This window comes from Muscardinus avellanarius (genome assembly GCF_963383645.1).
Source record: "Muscardinus avellanarius genome assembly, chromosome: 5".
In the NCBI taxonomy this organism is placed as follows: domain Eukaryota; kingdom Metazoa; phylum Chordata; class Mammalia; order Rodentia; family Gliridae; genus Muscardinus; species Muscardinus avellanarius.
This window is the reverse complement of record NC_137790.1, coordinates 42,058,664-42,073,997: the sequence shown is the minus strand read 5'-3', so window position 1 is coordinate 42,073,997 and position 15,334 is coordinate 42,058,664. Positions and strand designations below refer to the sequence as shown.

General features: G+C 38.2%; 1 protein-coding gene across 1 annotated transcript; it reads left to right on the top strand.

Annotated features, from left to right (window-relative positions):
* Positions 1–410: 410 nt before the first annotated feature.
* CGGBP1 (CGG triplet repeat binding protein 1) lies at positions 411–914 on the top strand (the record flags this gene model as incomplete). Its single annotated transcript, XM_080695569.1, has 1 exon — positions 411–914. One exon carries the CDS (start codon positions 411–413, stop codon positions 912–914), a length of 504 nt encoding a protein of 167 aa, XP_080551695.1.
* Positions 915–15,334: the final 14,420 nt, after the last annotated feature.

Sequence of the window (15,334 nt, the reverse complement as noted above, 5' to 3'; positions counted from 1 at the left end):
TGTTTCCTTTCCAGCCGGGCATGGTGGCGCATGCTTGTGATCCTAGCGTTTGGGAGGCTGAGACAGGAGGATTGCGCAGGTTTGAAGCCAGCCTCAGCTACTTGGGCCCTTTGCAACTCAGAGAGACCCTGTTTCAAAAAATAAAGAATAAAAAATAGGGCTGGGGGTGTCACTCGTAGGTAGAATACTCCTGGGTTCAATCCCCGTACCAAAAATTAATTAATAACTTCATAAATATTTTAGAGATTAGTTAAGATTTAATGGATACAGTCTATTCGAATTGAGTTTCTTGCAGTTTCTAATCTTACAGTGTTTAGACTCTGCCTTTTATTGTTACTTCCAGAATAAACTATTGTCATAATACTTATTTTTGTTTCTCTTGCCTTGGAAGAACCTTACTCAAAGTCAGAATGGAACGATTTGTAGTAACAGCACCACCAGCTCGAAACCGTTCTAAGACTGCTTTGTATGTGACACCCCTGGATCGAGTCACAGAGTTTGGAGGTGAGCTTCATGAAGATGGAGGAAAACTCTTCTGCACTTCTTGCAATGTGGTTCTGAATCATGTTCGCAAGTCTGCCATTAGTGACCACCTCAAGTCAAAGACTCATACCAAGAGGAAGGCAGAATTTGAAGAGCAGAATGTGAGAAAGAAGCAGAGGCCCCTTACTGCATCTCTTCAGTGCAACAGTACTGCTCAAACAGAGAAAGTCAGTGTTATCCAGGACTTTGTGAAAATGTGCCTGGAAGCCAACATCCCCCTTGAGAAGGCTGATCATCCAGCAGTCCGTGCTTTCCTGTCTCGTCATGTGAAGAATGGGGGCTCCATACCTAAATCAGACCAGCTGAGGAGAGCGTATCTGCCTGATGGATATGAGAATGAAAATCAGCTCCTCAACTCACAAGATTGTTGACAAGGAGGTTACCACCATTGTGATCAAGATAAATAATGTGGAGTATTAAAGTTATGTGTTGATTCTGTGGCTCATTTTTATATTTATTTCATTTAAAATCATGTGATGCAGAATAGTTTTGCAATGTGTATATAGTTGCAGGCAAAAAAAAAAAAAAAGACCCTCACTGCAAAACTTGTTAATTTTAGTCACCAATGGTATAAAGCAAAACTTAGGTGTAGACTGTGTGAGGATACCTGAAACCTGATGGTTATCTTTTAAATTGATGGTTTTTCTCTTGAAATGTTTGTGCATGGAAGAACCACCCTGCCTTTTAACCCTATTGCCATGTGTGATTATTCCTTGTGAGATTACTTAACTATTTGGATTGAAGACGAGCCTAGGAAATTGAAGCTGCTGCTAGGCAACACCACTTAGAGCATTGTAAAAGAATGATTCTGATTAGAGGGTCTTTTTAAAATGGAAGAAATAGTGGAAAACTATTCTTATATCTTAAAATTCCTAACAAAAATAACTTTATTTCAAACTGTTTTATTTGTATATGAAATATTTACTTAACTTTGAGTTTCTCACTGTCTTCCCCCCTCCCATTTTTAAGACTTATTGTTGTGTTTAGTAGCAGCTACAAGTGACCAAAAGACTATAATCTTTCCTTTAATGTCAGTGCCAAAAGCCATGGGGAATTTTGCAGTGACAAGATTTTAGTCTCTTACTATGAACACAAGTATTTTGAACCATAGCTTTCATGTTAAGCATCATCTTAAATTTGCAATATTTTAAAATATCTTGGTGTCATTGTAGGACTGACATTTTAAACAGGTAAACATTTTATGGTTGAGTTTCCTCTTTGCAGATAGTTACTTTTGGCTGGCAGATCAAATAACAAAATTGCTTTCTGTACATTTAATTTTTCCATAAGATTTTATAAGTTTATTTAGATAAATAGACTAGACTAGAAACAAGTTTACTTACTTTCACTTTTATCTGCTTTGCCTCTGGTGGTGCAAAGTTTTTAAACATGGATGGTAAACAGTTGTCTTGAAAATCTGATAAGGTTTTCATAATGGAGATTTGGTAGCATCCTGCATAGCTATTTGTGTGAGGAAATAATCAGTTCTGTTAAAGGTTAACCATGTTCAGAAAATGGACTCTATCTGAACCTCACTGTCCCATAAGGTTATTTAAGTAGTTTAGCCCAGTTAAGTCTTCCTCCATGAGAGATCCAAATTATATTTTTTTAAAATAAAACAGCTGAAAACTTGGACCAGAACTTAAATAAGCAATGTTAAATTATTTGAAAACATTCTAGTAAGAAACTTTTACAAACTATATTTCTATTACAGAGCAGTAACAAATGATGCCCTTTGTGACTTAGAGTGAGTTATCTTTGAGGTCATTTTATCACATATCTTCATTTTAAAAAAGAAAAAGCCAAAGTGAATAAAAATATTATGATTTGTAATTTTCAGAAACATCTTTCCTTGTCTTAAATGCTCTTACAGTCTTAAATTTCTAATTCACATATTCAGTATGGCCATCTGATTTTAAATTTTGTTTTCATTTTCTTTCAAAGCCTGCTATCATCACTTGGCAAAATTTGAACTTGCAGTTTTTCTCATGTCTGTTTATGTTAAAGTTGCACAATAGATGCCTATCTTAGTGCTCATATTGGTAAAGCACATACGTGAGGAGACCAGCAGCAAAACATAACCAAAATGTGTTTTACTATTACTTCGTCTAGAAAAGAATTTGCAGGCAACCATGTCTAATTTTAATTACCTAAGATTGTAGAAGATCTAAGAAGCTAGGAAGATAATTGAGTTTTATAGCACTATTTTAAGAGTACAAAAATAAGGTTTGATATACAATCATTCTAGTTTTTCAAGATTCAATGAGATTTAGACTGCTCCCTATTTAGGTATTACCAATAAATGTGGCAGAACAGCTTCTAGAGTCCAGTAAACTGGTTGATGTTGCACTAGAAAGAGTTAATAATTCACACTTAAGTTTCTAGTAGTTGTTACTGATTTGATAATCATTTATATTCTATATATTTGAATGTGTTTTTCAGACCCCTAGCTGTTCCCACATTCACTATATCTAGGGGTATAGTCTATTCTTTTAGGATTGTATCCTGTCCTTAGAAGAGTTTCCATCCTGCTGTGGGAGATTAATATTAATGTTTTTTTTGTTTTTACTGATTATGAACCATTCGTTCCCTGAAGCTGGTTAACTGTCTCTTGGTTAAGACAGAACAATTATTTTAGCCTTCTCAAACAGATACAGATCCATGTAACAATGATTGGCATATGTTAGATAGCAAATCAGAACGTCTAAGAGGCATATGCTGCTTTGGAGGGAGAGTGAACGTGTGTACAGAAGCTTTCAATTTTAACTATATAGTGTTAGTGTGATGCTAAACTGTTGGAAAAATAGCAACTTTTATAAGTTGTATGCATAAACATAAGATTTGTAATGTTTCATTTATAAACTGCCTTCAATACATGCTTACCTGTTAATAGTGTTTTCTCAAAGTATGGTAGTATGTCTTCCAGAATTTTACTATATGCTTACAGTAAATAGTTCCTAGCTTGTTGAAATACTGAATTACTTGTTGAATTCTTTTCAAATATATGAAGCATATAGCAAGCCTGAAAGACATTGTAATCATTTTTTACAGGGTGAAAGTTTAGATTTTGTATGAGAGCCTATATAGTTATTTTATCCTTTGTTATCTTTGATTAGGGCTTTCTTTAAAAAAAAATGGTATTTCCAGTTAATGCTTTTAACCCTATCGAATTTTCAGGGACCAGAATATTTTAAAGAATTCTGCCTCTTACTATTGTAATCACTTAGCTTCAGCTTAAAATTGTTGTTAACCATTAATTGCTTAAAAACTATCATTAAGTGCAAAGACTCCAAGCTGAAAGTTTTGTCTTAAAACTTTGCTTGAATTTGTATATGAATGTTAATAGAAACTTGTGTAAGCAAAGTTAAATTTAAGGTGGCCCAAAATAAAAATCAGAGTTTTCATTAGCTTAGTCTTTGGAATGGCTCTCCACGTTTTGACTTACCCAAACTGCTATGAAGTGAGGACAGATCACCTTAAAACATATTCATATGATTTGTTTACATGCAAGATTAGTTCCACAAATTCATTGAAAATTTTAGTCTTAAAAAAAATTGCTTTAGCTTCTGGTCAGCACTGATTAAAATGTGAATAATGAAGTGGCTACCCTAAACCTTGGTTTATCTCAATCCATACTATCATAGGTTTCCGAGGTAAATACAGTTCTTATCTAGTAGTATTCTACTTGTATCCAGACTATTGTATTAATTAAAATTTACTGTGTTCATTTTTGTATTCCTGTGCTTATTTTTTTGTTTTGCTCATGCATGTATCTTTAGTATAAATGTGTTGCTTTTAAGATTTTGTCTCTGTGACTTTTAAAAATAAATTTCAAAATGTTTCAGAAGTTTTTGAAAGTACTTTCATTGTTTTTCAAGCCTATTACATATATTTCATTCTTTCAAAAGATGAAAGTCTTAATTTTCTACCAGTTACATCTTCATTTTGTTGTATTAATTTTCTGCCATTTACATCGCCCCTTTGTATATTAGTTCTATGCCTAGTGTAGAGCATATTCAAACCATATTCACATAGCTACAGATAGCCCTTTATCTCAAAAATAATATAATATTTAAGGTTAGTCAGCACATTTAGTTAGAAACGTTTTCTGTGCTTTTAGAGCTTCTTATATGTTTTAGGTTTTATTTATGAAAAATCTTATGTTTTCATAAGATTTATGTTATTTGGAACAAGTTTTTTTTTTTTTTTTTTTTTTTTTTTTTGTATTGGGGATGGAACCCAGCGGCATTCTGCCTCCAAGCTATAACCCTAGCCCTACTTTATTTTGAAACAGGATCTAGCTAGATGAAAGTGTCACTACTTGCTCAAGCTGTTCTTGAACCTGTTATCTTTCTACCTCAGCCTCCCAAGTACTAGGTTGGTTGGTTGGTTGGTTGGTTGGTTTTTACAATTTTACATACTTTTGAGGAAAAATACTGCTGCTACTTAGTCTGGCAAAATAAATGCATCAAGTAATTATTCTTTTTTTCTGAAATCAAAATGGTAGAAAATGCTTCTATTGCCAGTTTAATGTTACCAAACCATCACAGGTTTGTTTTCTCTCTTCCTAAAAAATTTCATCACAAACTTTATTGAATGTAAAAGTTTATGTTTCTCTCATAAAGCTTCATTTTTCTATGTGTAAATTGAATTGGATTGTGTATCTGTGATACAGTATGTGATTCTGCAAGGATGCGCCTGTGATCCAATTAACTGATTTTGTACTGTGAGAAAAAACTAAAATTAGAAAGTAAAATAAGAAATGATGTGTGAAAAACATGGCATGTATGGTATGACTTCCATCTAATTAATCCAATGTATTACTTGAATTCAGTTTTTTAGTTTGGTTTTTTGTTTGCTGTACTGGGGATTGAACCCAGGGGCATTCTACCTCCAAGCTATACCCCCAGCCCTATTTTTTGTTCTTTATTTTGAAATAGGGTCTCACAAAGTAGCTGAGACTGGCCACAAACCTGCATTCTTCCTGTCTCAGCCTCCCAAGTACTGCTATTACAAGTGTGCACCACCACTCCCAGCAAATTCTGTTATTTTATATGCATGTTATTTAGGATAAATGCTTCTAAACTCTAGCTTAAATGATGATATCATAATTTAAAAACCCAAGCTGGGCGTGGTGGCGCACGCTTGTAATCCCCACGCTTGGGAGGCTGAGATAGGAGGATCGCATGGGTTCAAAGCCAGCCTCAGCTACATAGGCTCTCAGCAACTTAGCGAGACCCTGTTTCCAAATAAAATATAAAAAAGGTCTGGGAGTATAGCCCGGAGGTAGAAAGCCTCTGGGTTCCACCCCTAGTACCACCAAAAAAAATAAAATTTTAAAAACCCATGTCCTCAAATTCTTGGATGAATTTGAATAGCAATCAACCAGTATTTATTGAATCTCTAATATGTGTTTGATACTACTCTAGCCACTGAGGACACATTTGAAATAAGAAAAATCCCTACCCTCAATGAGCAAACATCCAAATCATTACTCATTGTAATAATACCATAACTCCCAGAAAGGAGGGGCATATCTTTGTCTTTTCAAGGCAACTCTAAGCATTTCTCATGAGACTACTTAACAAATAGTTGCCACTGGTTTTATCTGGATGCTCAAAACTTACCTATTAAGAAGAGTAAAACAAATTGACAATTCATAGATACTTTTTAACTGTTCTGTATGTTGGGTGTGGTGGTGCACACTTGCAATCCCAGCATTTGGGAAACTGAAACAGGAGGATCTGGGTTCACTGACAGCCTCAGATATTCAGGGAGGCCATTTGCAACTCAGTGAGACCCTATTTCAAAATAAGTAAAAAATAGGGCTGGGGTTGTAGCTCAGAGGTAGAATGCCACTGGATCCCGTCCCCAGTACCACAAGAAAGAGAAAGAAAGAAAAGAAAGAAAGAAAGAAAGAAAGAAAGAAAGAAAGAAAGAAAGAAAGAAAGAAAGAAAGGAAGGAAGGAAGGAAGGAAGGAAGGAGAAAGAATGGAAGGAAGGAAGGAAGGAAAGGTGAGTTCTCTATGTCTTCGCTATCTGGGTAGTCTACATAATCTATAAAATATCATTTTTTAGCCGGGTGTGGTGGCGCACACTTGTAATCCCCACGCTTGGGAGGCGGTGACAGGAGGATCGCTCAGGTTCGAAGCCAACCGCGCTGGCTTAAGAGACCCTGTTTCCAAATAAAAAATATAAAATGGGTCTGGGAGTATAGCCCGGAGGTAGAAGGGTTTCCAAGAACCCCACTGAAACGGGGGTTTCTTGAGAGAAAACCCGGCGAGTTCTTGTCTACAGTGAGCGAAGAATGACACCCGCAGACCTCAGGAAGGGGAGTAAAAGGTTTATTGGAAGCAGCAGGGAATGGGACAAGGGTGGCTGAACACCCCCAAAGGGGCTGGAACTCTGGGTCCAGCAGCTGCCTTCAGGACAATACTTGAGAGTAGCCCAAGCCGAATTGCCTTCAGGTACAGGCTGCTTTCTTCCAGAGTCCACGTGATCTGCCAGAAGGGAATAGAGAAAAGTGGCCGAATGAGAGTCGCCCAAGCCACGTGCCCTCAGATGCACTCTGCCTTCTCTCAGGGCCAACATGACCTGCGAGAGAGAGAAAAGCTCCCCAAAAGGGGAGGGTTTCCCAGAGTGGGTAACCCCCCTTTTGCCATTCCACTGGCCAATGCCTGCCCGCTTGCAAGTCAGTTTGTGGTTAGGGTGACTTTTGGGATTCCAAGGAAAATTTGCATAGGGCATTTGCAAGTCCTTTGAAGGGTCTCCTTTCAGGAATGCCAGACTTGCTCGGTGGGTTTGTTGATTAGGAAACAGATGGCTTTGTGAAGCTCTGGCCTTCTTATCTCCTGAGCCTTTGGAATTTCAGGCATTTGTCGCCCCTCAGGAAACTCAGGAAATTAACTTTTTTCTACCAAGGCCTTTTTCCTATCTGCCTATTTCCTTTCTATCTCCTCACCACTACCACCAAAAATAAATAAATAATCAATTTTTAGATTAAAATTACTGAATAGGTGAGATTTGCCTATTTAAATGCATGTAAAGAAACTGCCTGAGACATTTTAATGAGTTGCCCACAGTAAGCCAAAAAGTTATTCAGTGTCAGGAGTCTATGGTATACTTAAGCACACATTAACTAATGATTATCATAATCCAGCTCCCTGGGTTAAGAATGTATAGCACATGATAGATGCTCTACACTTTTCTGTTTAAGCATGAAAGAAATCAGTTTGTAATGGAAGACTTTGCATCCTTTTTCTCATTTTTCTATCATGCTCATATGGTACCTACTCAATAATCATACAATTTTATGTATTCTTTTTAACAAGTTCCACTTTTATAATTATACCTTATAGAAATAAAATAGCCAAGCCGGGCATGGTGGCGCACACTTGTAATCCCCGTACTTGGGAGGCGGAGACAGGAGGATCGCGATGGTTCGAAGCCAGCTGTGCTGGCTTAAGAGACCTTGTTTCCAAATTAAAAATATATAAAATAGGTCTGGGAGTGTAGCCCTAAGGTAGAAGGGCTTCCAGGAACCCCAATACCACCAAAAAAAAAGAAGAAGAAGAAGAAGAAGAAGAAGAAGAAGAAGAAGAAGAAGAAGAAGAAGAAGAAGAAGAAAGAAAGAAAGAAAGAGAAAAAAATAGCCAAAATGTAAAGATAAGGGTAAAAAGGAGATAAGGGTTTATTTTAATATGACAATAAACAACTGCTAATACTATAAATGTCCAGCAATAGAGCAGTGGTTGAAAATCCATTTCATGAGATATTGAAGTTGTCTAAAAGTATGGATGAGCTGAGCTTGGTGGCAAAATGCCTGTAATCCCAGTACTTAGAAAGCTGAGACAGGAGGTTCACAGGTTCAAGTACAATTTGGGCAAGTGGTGAGATTCTCATCAACCTAGCTTGACCCTCTTCCAAAAATAAAAATAAAAGCCGAATGTGGAGGTGTCTTCCTGTAATCCCAGTATTTCAGAGGCTGAGATAGAAGGATCAGGGATTGGAGGACAGCCTCAGCAAGTAGTGAGACTCTCATCAACCTAGTGTGACCTGTTTTAAAATAAAAATAGGGCTGGGCGTGGTGGCATACCCTTGTAATCCCAGCATTTGGGAAGCTGAGACAGAAGGATCAGAGTTCGAGGACAGCCTCAGCTACTACTTAGTGAGGTGCTTTGCAACTCAGTGAGACCCTGTTTCCAAATAAAGAATAAAAAATAGGGCTGAGGGTGTAGCTCAGAGGTAGAATGCCCCTGGATTCCATCCCCAGTAACAACAAAAAAATACTTTTTTAATAAAAATAGGTCTAGGGATGTAGCTCAGGGGTAGAAAGCCCCTGGGTTCAATCCCCAGTACTACAAAAAAATAATTAATAACTAATTAATAATAGGAAATAGAAGCCAGGCATGGTGGCACATGCTTGTCATCCGAGCATTCGGGAGGCTAAGACCGGAGGATCATGGTTCGCGGGAAGCCTCAGCTACTTAGTGAAGCCCTCTGCAATTTAGTGAGACCCTACTTCAAAAAATAAAGAATAAAAAATAGGGCAGGGGTTGTAGCTCGGAGGTCGAATGCCCCTGGGTTCCATCCCCAGACCTGCAAATATATATAATAATAATAATAATAATAATAATAATAATAATAATAATAATTAGAATGCCCTTGGATTCAATTCCCAGTAACACAAAATAAATAAATAAACAAACAAACAAAATAAGAGTATGGACCAAGAGATTTTTCTGTGCTAAATACTATTTTATTTTTTTATTATTTTTTTTAACAATTTTTTATTGAACATAAATAGTATACATTTACACTATATTTGGTGTCCTCTCCCCCCCGCCCCTGTTTTCTCTTCCCCCCTCCCACCAATGGTTGTCCAGGTTAACCATGTCTTATTCATAATTTTATACATGTTCAGGTGTAGACCCTCATTAATCAAGATCGGCCTTTCTCCTCTCCTATCTTTCCATTAAAACTTAGCTAGTATTTCCCCTCTAATATCTGGAGTCCCACTGGTATTCTTTGTGTTTTCTAGTTTGGGCATATTAGAGGAAACATATGTATCTTCTTCTTCTGTGCTTGGCTGATCTCACTTAACATAATGTTCTCCAGGGCTTTCCATCTTCTTTCAAATGATATAATTTTGTTCTTCTTTATGGCTGAATAGAATTCCATTGTGTGTATTTCCCACAGTTTTGCTATCCATTCATCTGTTGATGGTGATCTGGGTTGGTTCCATATTTTGGCTATTACAAATTGTGCTGCTATGAACATAGGTATGCATATGTTGCTGTATTTCTCTGAATTCAACCCCTTTGGAAAGATACCCAGGAGTGGTATAGCTGGATCATATGGTGGATATATTCCCACCTTTCTTAGGAATCTCCACACAGATCTCCATAGTGGTTGAACTAGTTTGCATTCCCACCAACAATGTAAAAGAGTTCCTCTTTCCCCACATCCTCACCAGCATTTGTTGTTGTTTGATTTCTTTATGCTTGCCACTCTGACTGGGGTTAGATGGAATCTCAGTGTGGTTTTGATTTGCATCTCCCTGATGGCCAGTGATGAAGAACATCTTTTCATGTATCTATTGGCCCTTTGTATCTCTTCTTTTGTGAAGTGTCTATTTAGTTCATTTGCCCATTTCTTGATTGGGTTGTTTGTTTTGCTAGTGTAGAGTCTTTTGAGCTCTTTGTATACTCTGGATATTAGCCCCCTATCAGAATGGTGGCTGGTAAAGATCCTTTCCCATTCTGTAGGCTTCCTCTTTAGGTTATTGTAGTTTCCTTTGATGAGAAGAAACTTTTTAGTTTGATGTTATCCCACTTGTTTATTCTTGCTTTAATTTCCCGAGCTTTGGAGGTTTTGTTGAGAAAGTTACTGCCTGTGCCAATATGTTGTAGTGTTGAACCTATGTTCTCCTCTACTAACTTCACAGTCTCAGGTCTAATTTCTAAGTCTTTGATCCATCTTGAGTTGATTCCTGTGTTAGGTGAGATATAGGGGTTTAGATTCATCTTTTTACAAATGGTTAGCCAGTTCTCCCAGCACCACTTGTTGAAAAGGCTGTCTTTTCTCCAGCGTATGTGTTTGGCCCCTTTGTCAAAGATTAATTGACTAAAGATGTGTGGGTTTGTTTCTGTATCTTCTATTCTAATCCACTGGTCAGTATATCTGTTTTTGTGCCAGTACCATGCTGTTTTTACTACTATTGCTCTATAGTATAGTTTGAAGTCTGGGATTGTAATGCCTCCTGCGTGTTTCTTGTTATTGAGAATTGCTTTGGCTATTCTAGGTCTTTTCTTTCTCCATATGAAGTTCATGATTGATTTCTCTAGGTCTCTGAATTTGTCGATCAGCTCCAGAAGTCTTTTGGTTGAGTTCTTTGGGTCTTCCAGATAAAGGATCATGTCATCTGCAAATAAGGATAATTTTACTTCCTCTCTTCCTATGTGGATTCCTTTGATTTCCTTCTCTTGTCTGATTGCTGCAGCAAGAGTCTCAAGGACTATATTGAAAAGGAGTGGTTATAGTGGGCATCCTTGTCTTGTTCCTGACTGTAGCGGAAATTCTTGCAGTTTTTCCCCATTCAATATAATGTTGGCTTTGGGTTTGCAGTATATTGCCTTGATGATGTTGAAGTACTTTCCTTCTATCCCAATTTTTTGCAGTGTTTTTAACATAATTGGGTGTTGGATTTTGTCGAATGCTTTTTCAGCATCTATTGCTATGATGATGTGGTTTTTCTAAATACTATTTAAAAAAAAAACCTAACAGACACATATTCTTATGTTTAAAATATAATAATGTGCTGGGCGTGGTGGCACACACTCTTGTAATCCCAGCGCTTAGGAGGCTGAGTGAGGAGGATCACACAGGTTGGAAGCCAGCCTCAGCTACTTAGTGAGGCTCTCAGCAACTTTGTGAGGCCCTGTTTCCAAATCAAGTATAAAATAGGTCTGGGAGTATAGCCCAGAGGTAGAAAGCCTCTGGGTTCCACCCTCCGTACCACACACACATACCATAATAATGTTATATCACTATGATATATTTGTATCAGGTAGACAGAAACACATTAAATGTTTAGTGTTATGGTTTGGGCCAGAGTATGGTGGTGGGGAAACTGTTCCCCAGGAACCCCTGCTAGGGTCCTGGACACACTTACCCCCACCCAAAACAAAACCCAAAATGACCAAAAACAGAAAATTACCGCGGGTACTTGTCCTAAGCTACGAATAAATATACATAGCTTGGACAGTTGCTGAAGATTTAAAGAAGTTTATTAGAAAGATAGAAATACAGAAAATAGAAATACAGCCCCATGCCAAAATGGCATGGGGGGGTGACTCGAAATGAATACACCAAAGGGATCACATGTGGACTGGACTTTTATACCCATGACCTCCATCTTGTTTACATAATTCTGACGTAGTGAATGTCCCTATAAGGTACCTCCCCTTAACCCTGAAAGGTACCTCCCCTTAACCCTGTAAGATACCTCCCCCAGCGAGGTGTGGCAAGGCATCTCCTTCCATGAAGGTCGACCCCTTCTACCATCTTAGCTTATCCAATCATGTGGATCTGTCTTTAGAGAAAGGCCTAGTTCTCCTCTCTTAAGATCTTTCTTTAGATAGAGGAAGCCCTAGCTCTCCTCTATTGACTTGTTAATTACTTTGAGCTAGGTTAATTTACATTGGAATAGTTGCCTGTTTTAGGCAGAAACCAAACCCTTTTTTTACCCATGTCTGCCGCCATTTTGACACAACTATTTTGAAATATATCAATTATTTTCTTTTGAAATATATTAATTGTTGCGGGGTGTGTGTGTGAAATGTGTGTGTGGGGAGAAGTAATCCCCCCCCCCACCACACAAACAGACAAACAGAAAAATCATGGATTCATGTCCTAAGCTAAGAATAAGTATTCATCGCTTGGACAGCTGCTGAAGATTTAAAGGAGTTTATTAGAAAGATAGAAATACAGAAAATAGAAATACAGCCCCATGCCAAGATGGCATGAGGGGATGACTCGAATGAGTACACCAAAGGGCTTACACGTGGACCGGACTTTTAATATCTATGACCTCCATCTTGTTTTTGCGTGACTCTGACTAGTGAATGTCCCTGTAAGATACCTCCCCTAGCAAGCTGTGGTGAGGTGTCTCCTTTCATGGAGGGCAAGGTCAAACCCTGCCCCCATCCTCCCTAGATCCTCAAGTAGATCTGTCTTTAGAAAGAGGAAGACCTAGCTCTCCTCTATTGACTTGTTAATTACTTTGAGCTAGGTTGATTTACATTGGAATAGCTGCCTGTTTTTAGGCAGAAACCAAGTCCTTTCTTTATCCATGTCTGCCTCTATTTTAACACAACTATTTTGAAATATACCAATTATTTTCTTTTGAAATATATTAATAATCAAAGCTTTCCCAAATCTTCCTAGGCCATAATCCATACTGGCACATTAATAATCAGAGCTTTCTCCAATCTTCCTAGGCCATTCCCAATACTGGTACATTTAGATAACTGACAAGTTGTGACATCAAATAGAGCAGGGGAAAATGTCTACCTGTTTTTATACACTTATGCATGGCGGACTCATTTACAAAAAGATATGGGTTTTTGTTGTTGTTGTTGTTTTGCGGGTCTGGGGATGGGACCCAGGGGCATTCGACCTCCAAGCTACAACCCACAGCCTATTTTTTATTCTTTATTTTTAAACCGAGTCTCACTAAGTAGCTGAGGCTGTTAGCAAACCGCGATCCTCTGGTTTCAGCCTCCCAAATGCTGGGATTGCAAGCGTGCACTGTACCAGCATTGGGAATGGCCTAGGAAGATTTGAGAAAGCTCTGATTATTAATATATTTCAAAAATTGGGTGAGGGGCAAATCTGTGCAAGGACTTGGTTTCTGCCTAAAAGCAGGCAACTATTCCAATGTAAATTAACCTAGCTAAAAGTGATTAACAAGTCAATAGGAGAGGAGAACTAGGCCTTTCTCTTTCTAAAGACAGATCTACATGATAACCTAGGGAGCATGGAGCAGTGTTTGACCTTGCCCTTCATGAAAGGAGACACCTTGCCACACCTTGCTGGGGGAGGTACCTTACAGGGTTAAGGGGAGGTACCCTTACAGTGTAGCTTACAGGTATGTTTACTATGTCAGGATTACGTGAACAAGATGGAGGTCATGGGTATAAAAAGGTCGAGTCCACATGTGATCCCTTTGGTGTATTCATTCGAGTCACCCCTCCATGCCACTCTGGCATGGGGCTGTATTTCTATTTTCTGTATTTCTATCTTTTTAATAAACTTCTTTAAATCTTCAGCAACTATCCAAGCTCTGTATATTTATCCTTAGCTCAGGACAAGAACCCGCGATTTTTTTCTGGTTTTGGTCTTTTTGGGCTTGTTGTGGTTTGAGGGAAATTGTGTCCGGGACCCTAACAGGGGTCTCCGGGAACAATTTCCCCACAAACATCTTCTCCCAATCCGTAACAGGACTGAGCATGTAACTCAGTTGTAGAATGCCCCTGGATTCATCTCCAGTGCCCCACACACATAGAAAAATGAATAAATTAAGCTGGGCGTAATGGTGCACACTTGTAATCCCCGTGCTTGGGAGGCAGAAACAGGAGGATTGTGCAAGTTCGTAGCCAGCCTTGCTGGCTTTAGAGACCCTGTTTTCAAATAAAAATATAAAAATGGGTCTGGGATTGTAGCCCAGAGGTAGAAGGGCATCCAGGAACCCCAGTACCACCAAAAATAAAAATAAAAATAAAAATAAAAATAAAAATAAATGAATTAACAAATAAGAAATAAAAAGTGAAATATATGGTTATAGAATTTCTGATACCAATATTTTAAAGTTTGAATGAATCAGGGGGAAAAACAAAAAGTGAGTAAAACTTAATGTACTGACATTTTGCAAAATTATATATTTTATATGCATATATAATTAGATATTTGTTAAAAAAACAAATTTGTTTACAAACAAAATGTTACAGTTTTTGAGACAAAATGTTACAGTTTGGGGGAAACTGTCCCCCAGGGATCTTTGTTAGATCCCTGGGAATAATTTCCCAATAAAACCACAAAAACAGTAAAAGATAAAAAGCATGGATTCTTGTCCTGAGCTAAGGATAAATACACATTAGCCCGGACTCTTGCTGAAGATTTAAAGAAGTTTATTAAAAAGATAGAAATAGGGGCATGGTGGCGCACGCTTGTAATCCCCACACTTGGAAGGCAGAGACAGGAGGATCGCACAGGTTCGAAGCCAGCCGCGCTGGCTTAAGAGACCCTTTTTCCAAATAAAAAAGTATAAAAAATAAGCCAGGCATGGTGACGCATGCTTGTAATACCAGCATTCGGGAGGCTGAGACCAGAGGATTGCCATTTGTGGACAGTCTCAGCTACTTAATGAGGCCCTCTGCAACTCAGTGAGACCCAGTTTCAAAATAAAGAATAAAAAATAGGGTAAGGGGTGTAGCTGAGAGATCAAATGGCCTTGGGTTCCATCCCCAGACCGAAAAAAAAAAAAAAAAAGGTATAAAAAAATAGGTCTGGGAATGTAGCCCAGAGGTAGAAGGGTTTCCAAAAACCCTAGTACCCCCAAAAAAAGAGCCGGGCGTGGTAGCACATGCTTATAATCCCCGCACTTGGGAGGCAGAGACAGGAGGATCGCGCTGGTTCGAAGCCAGCCTCGCTGGCTTAAGAGACCCTGTTTCCAAATAAAAATATAAAATGGGTCTGTGAGTGAAGCCCAGAGGTAGAAGGGTTTCCAGGA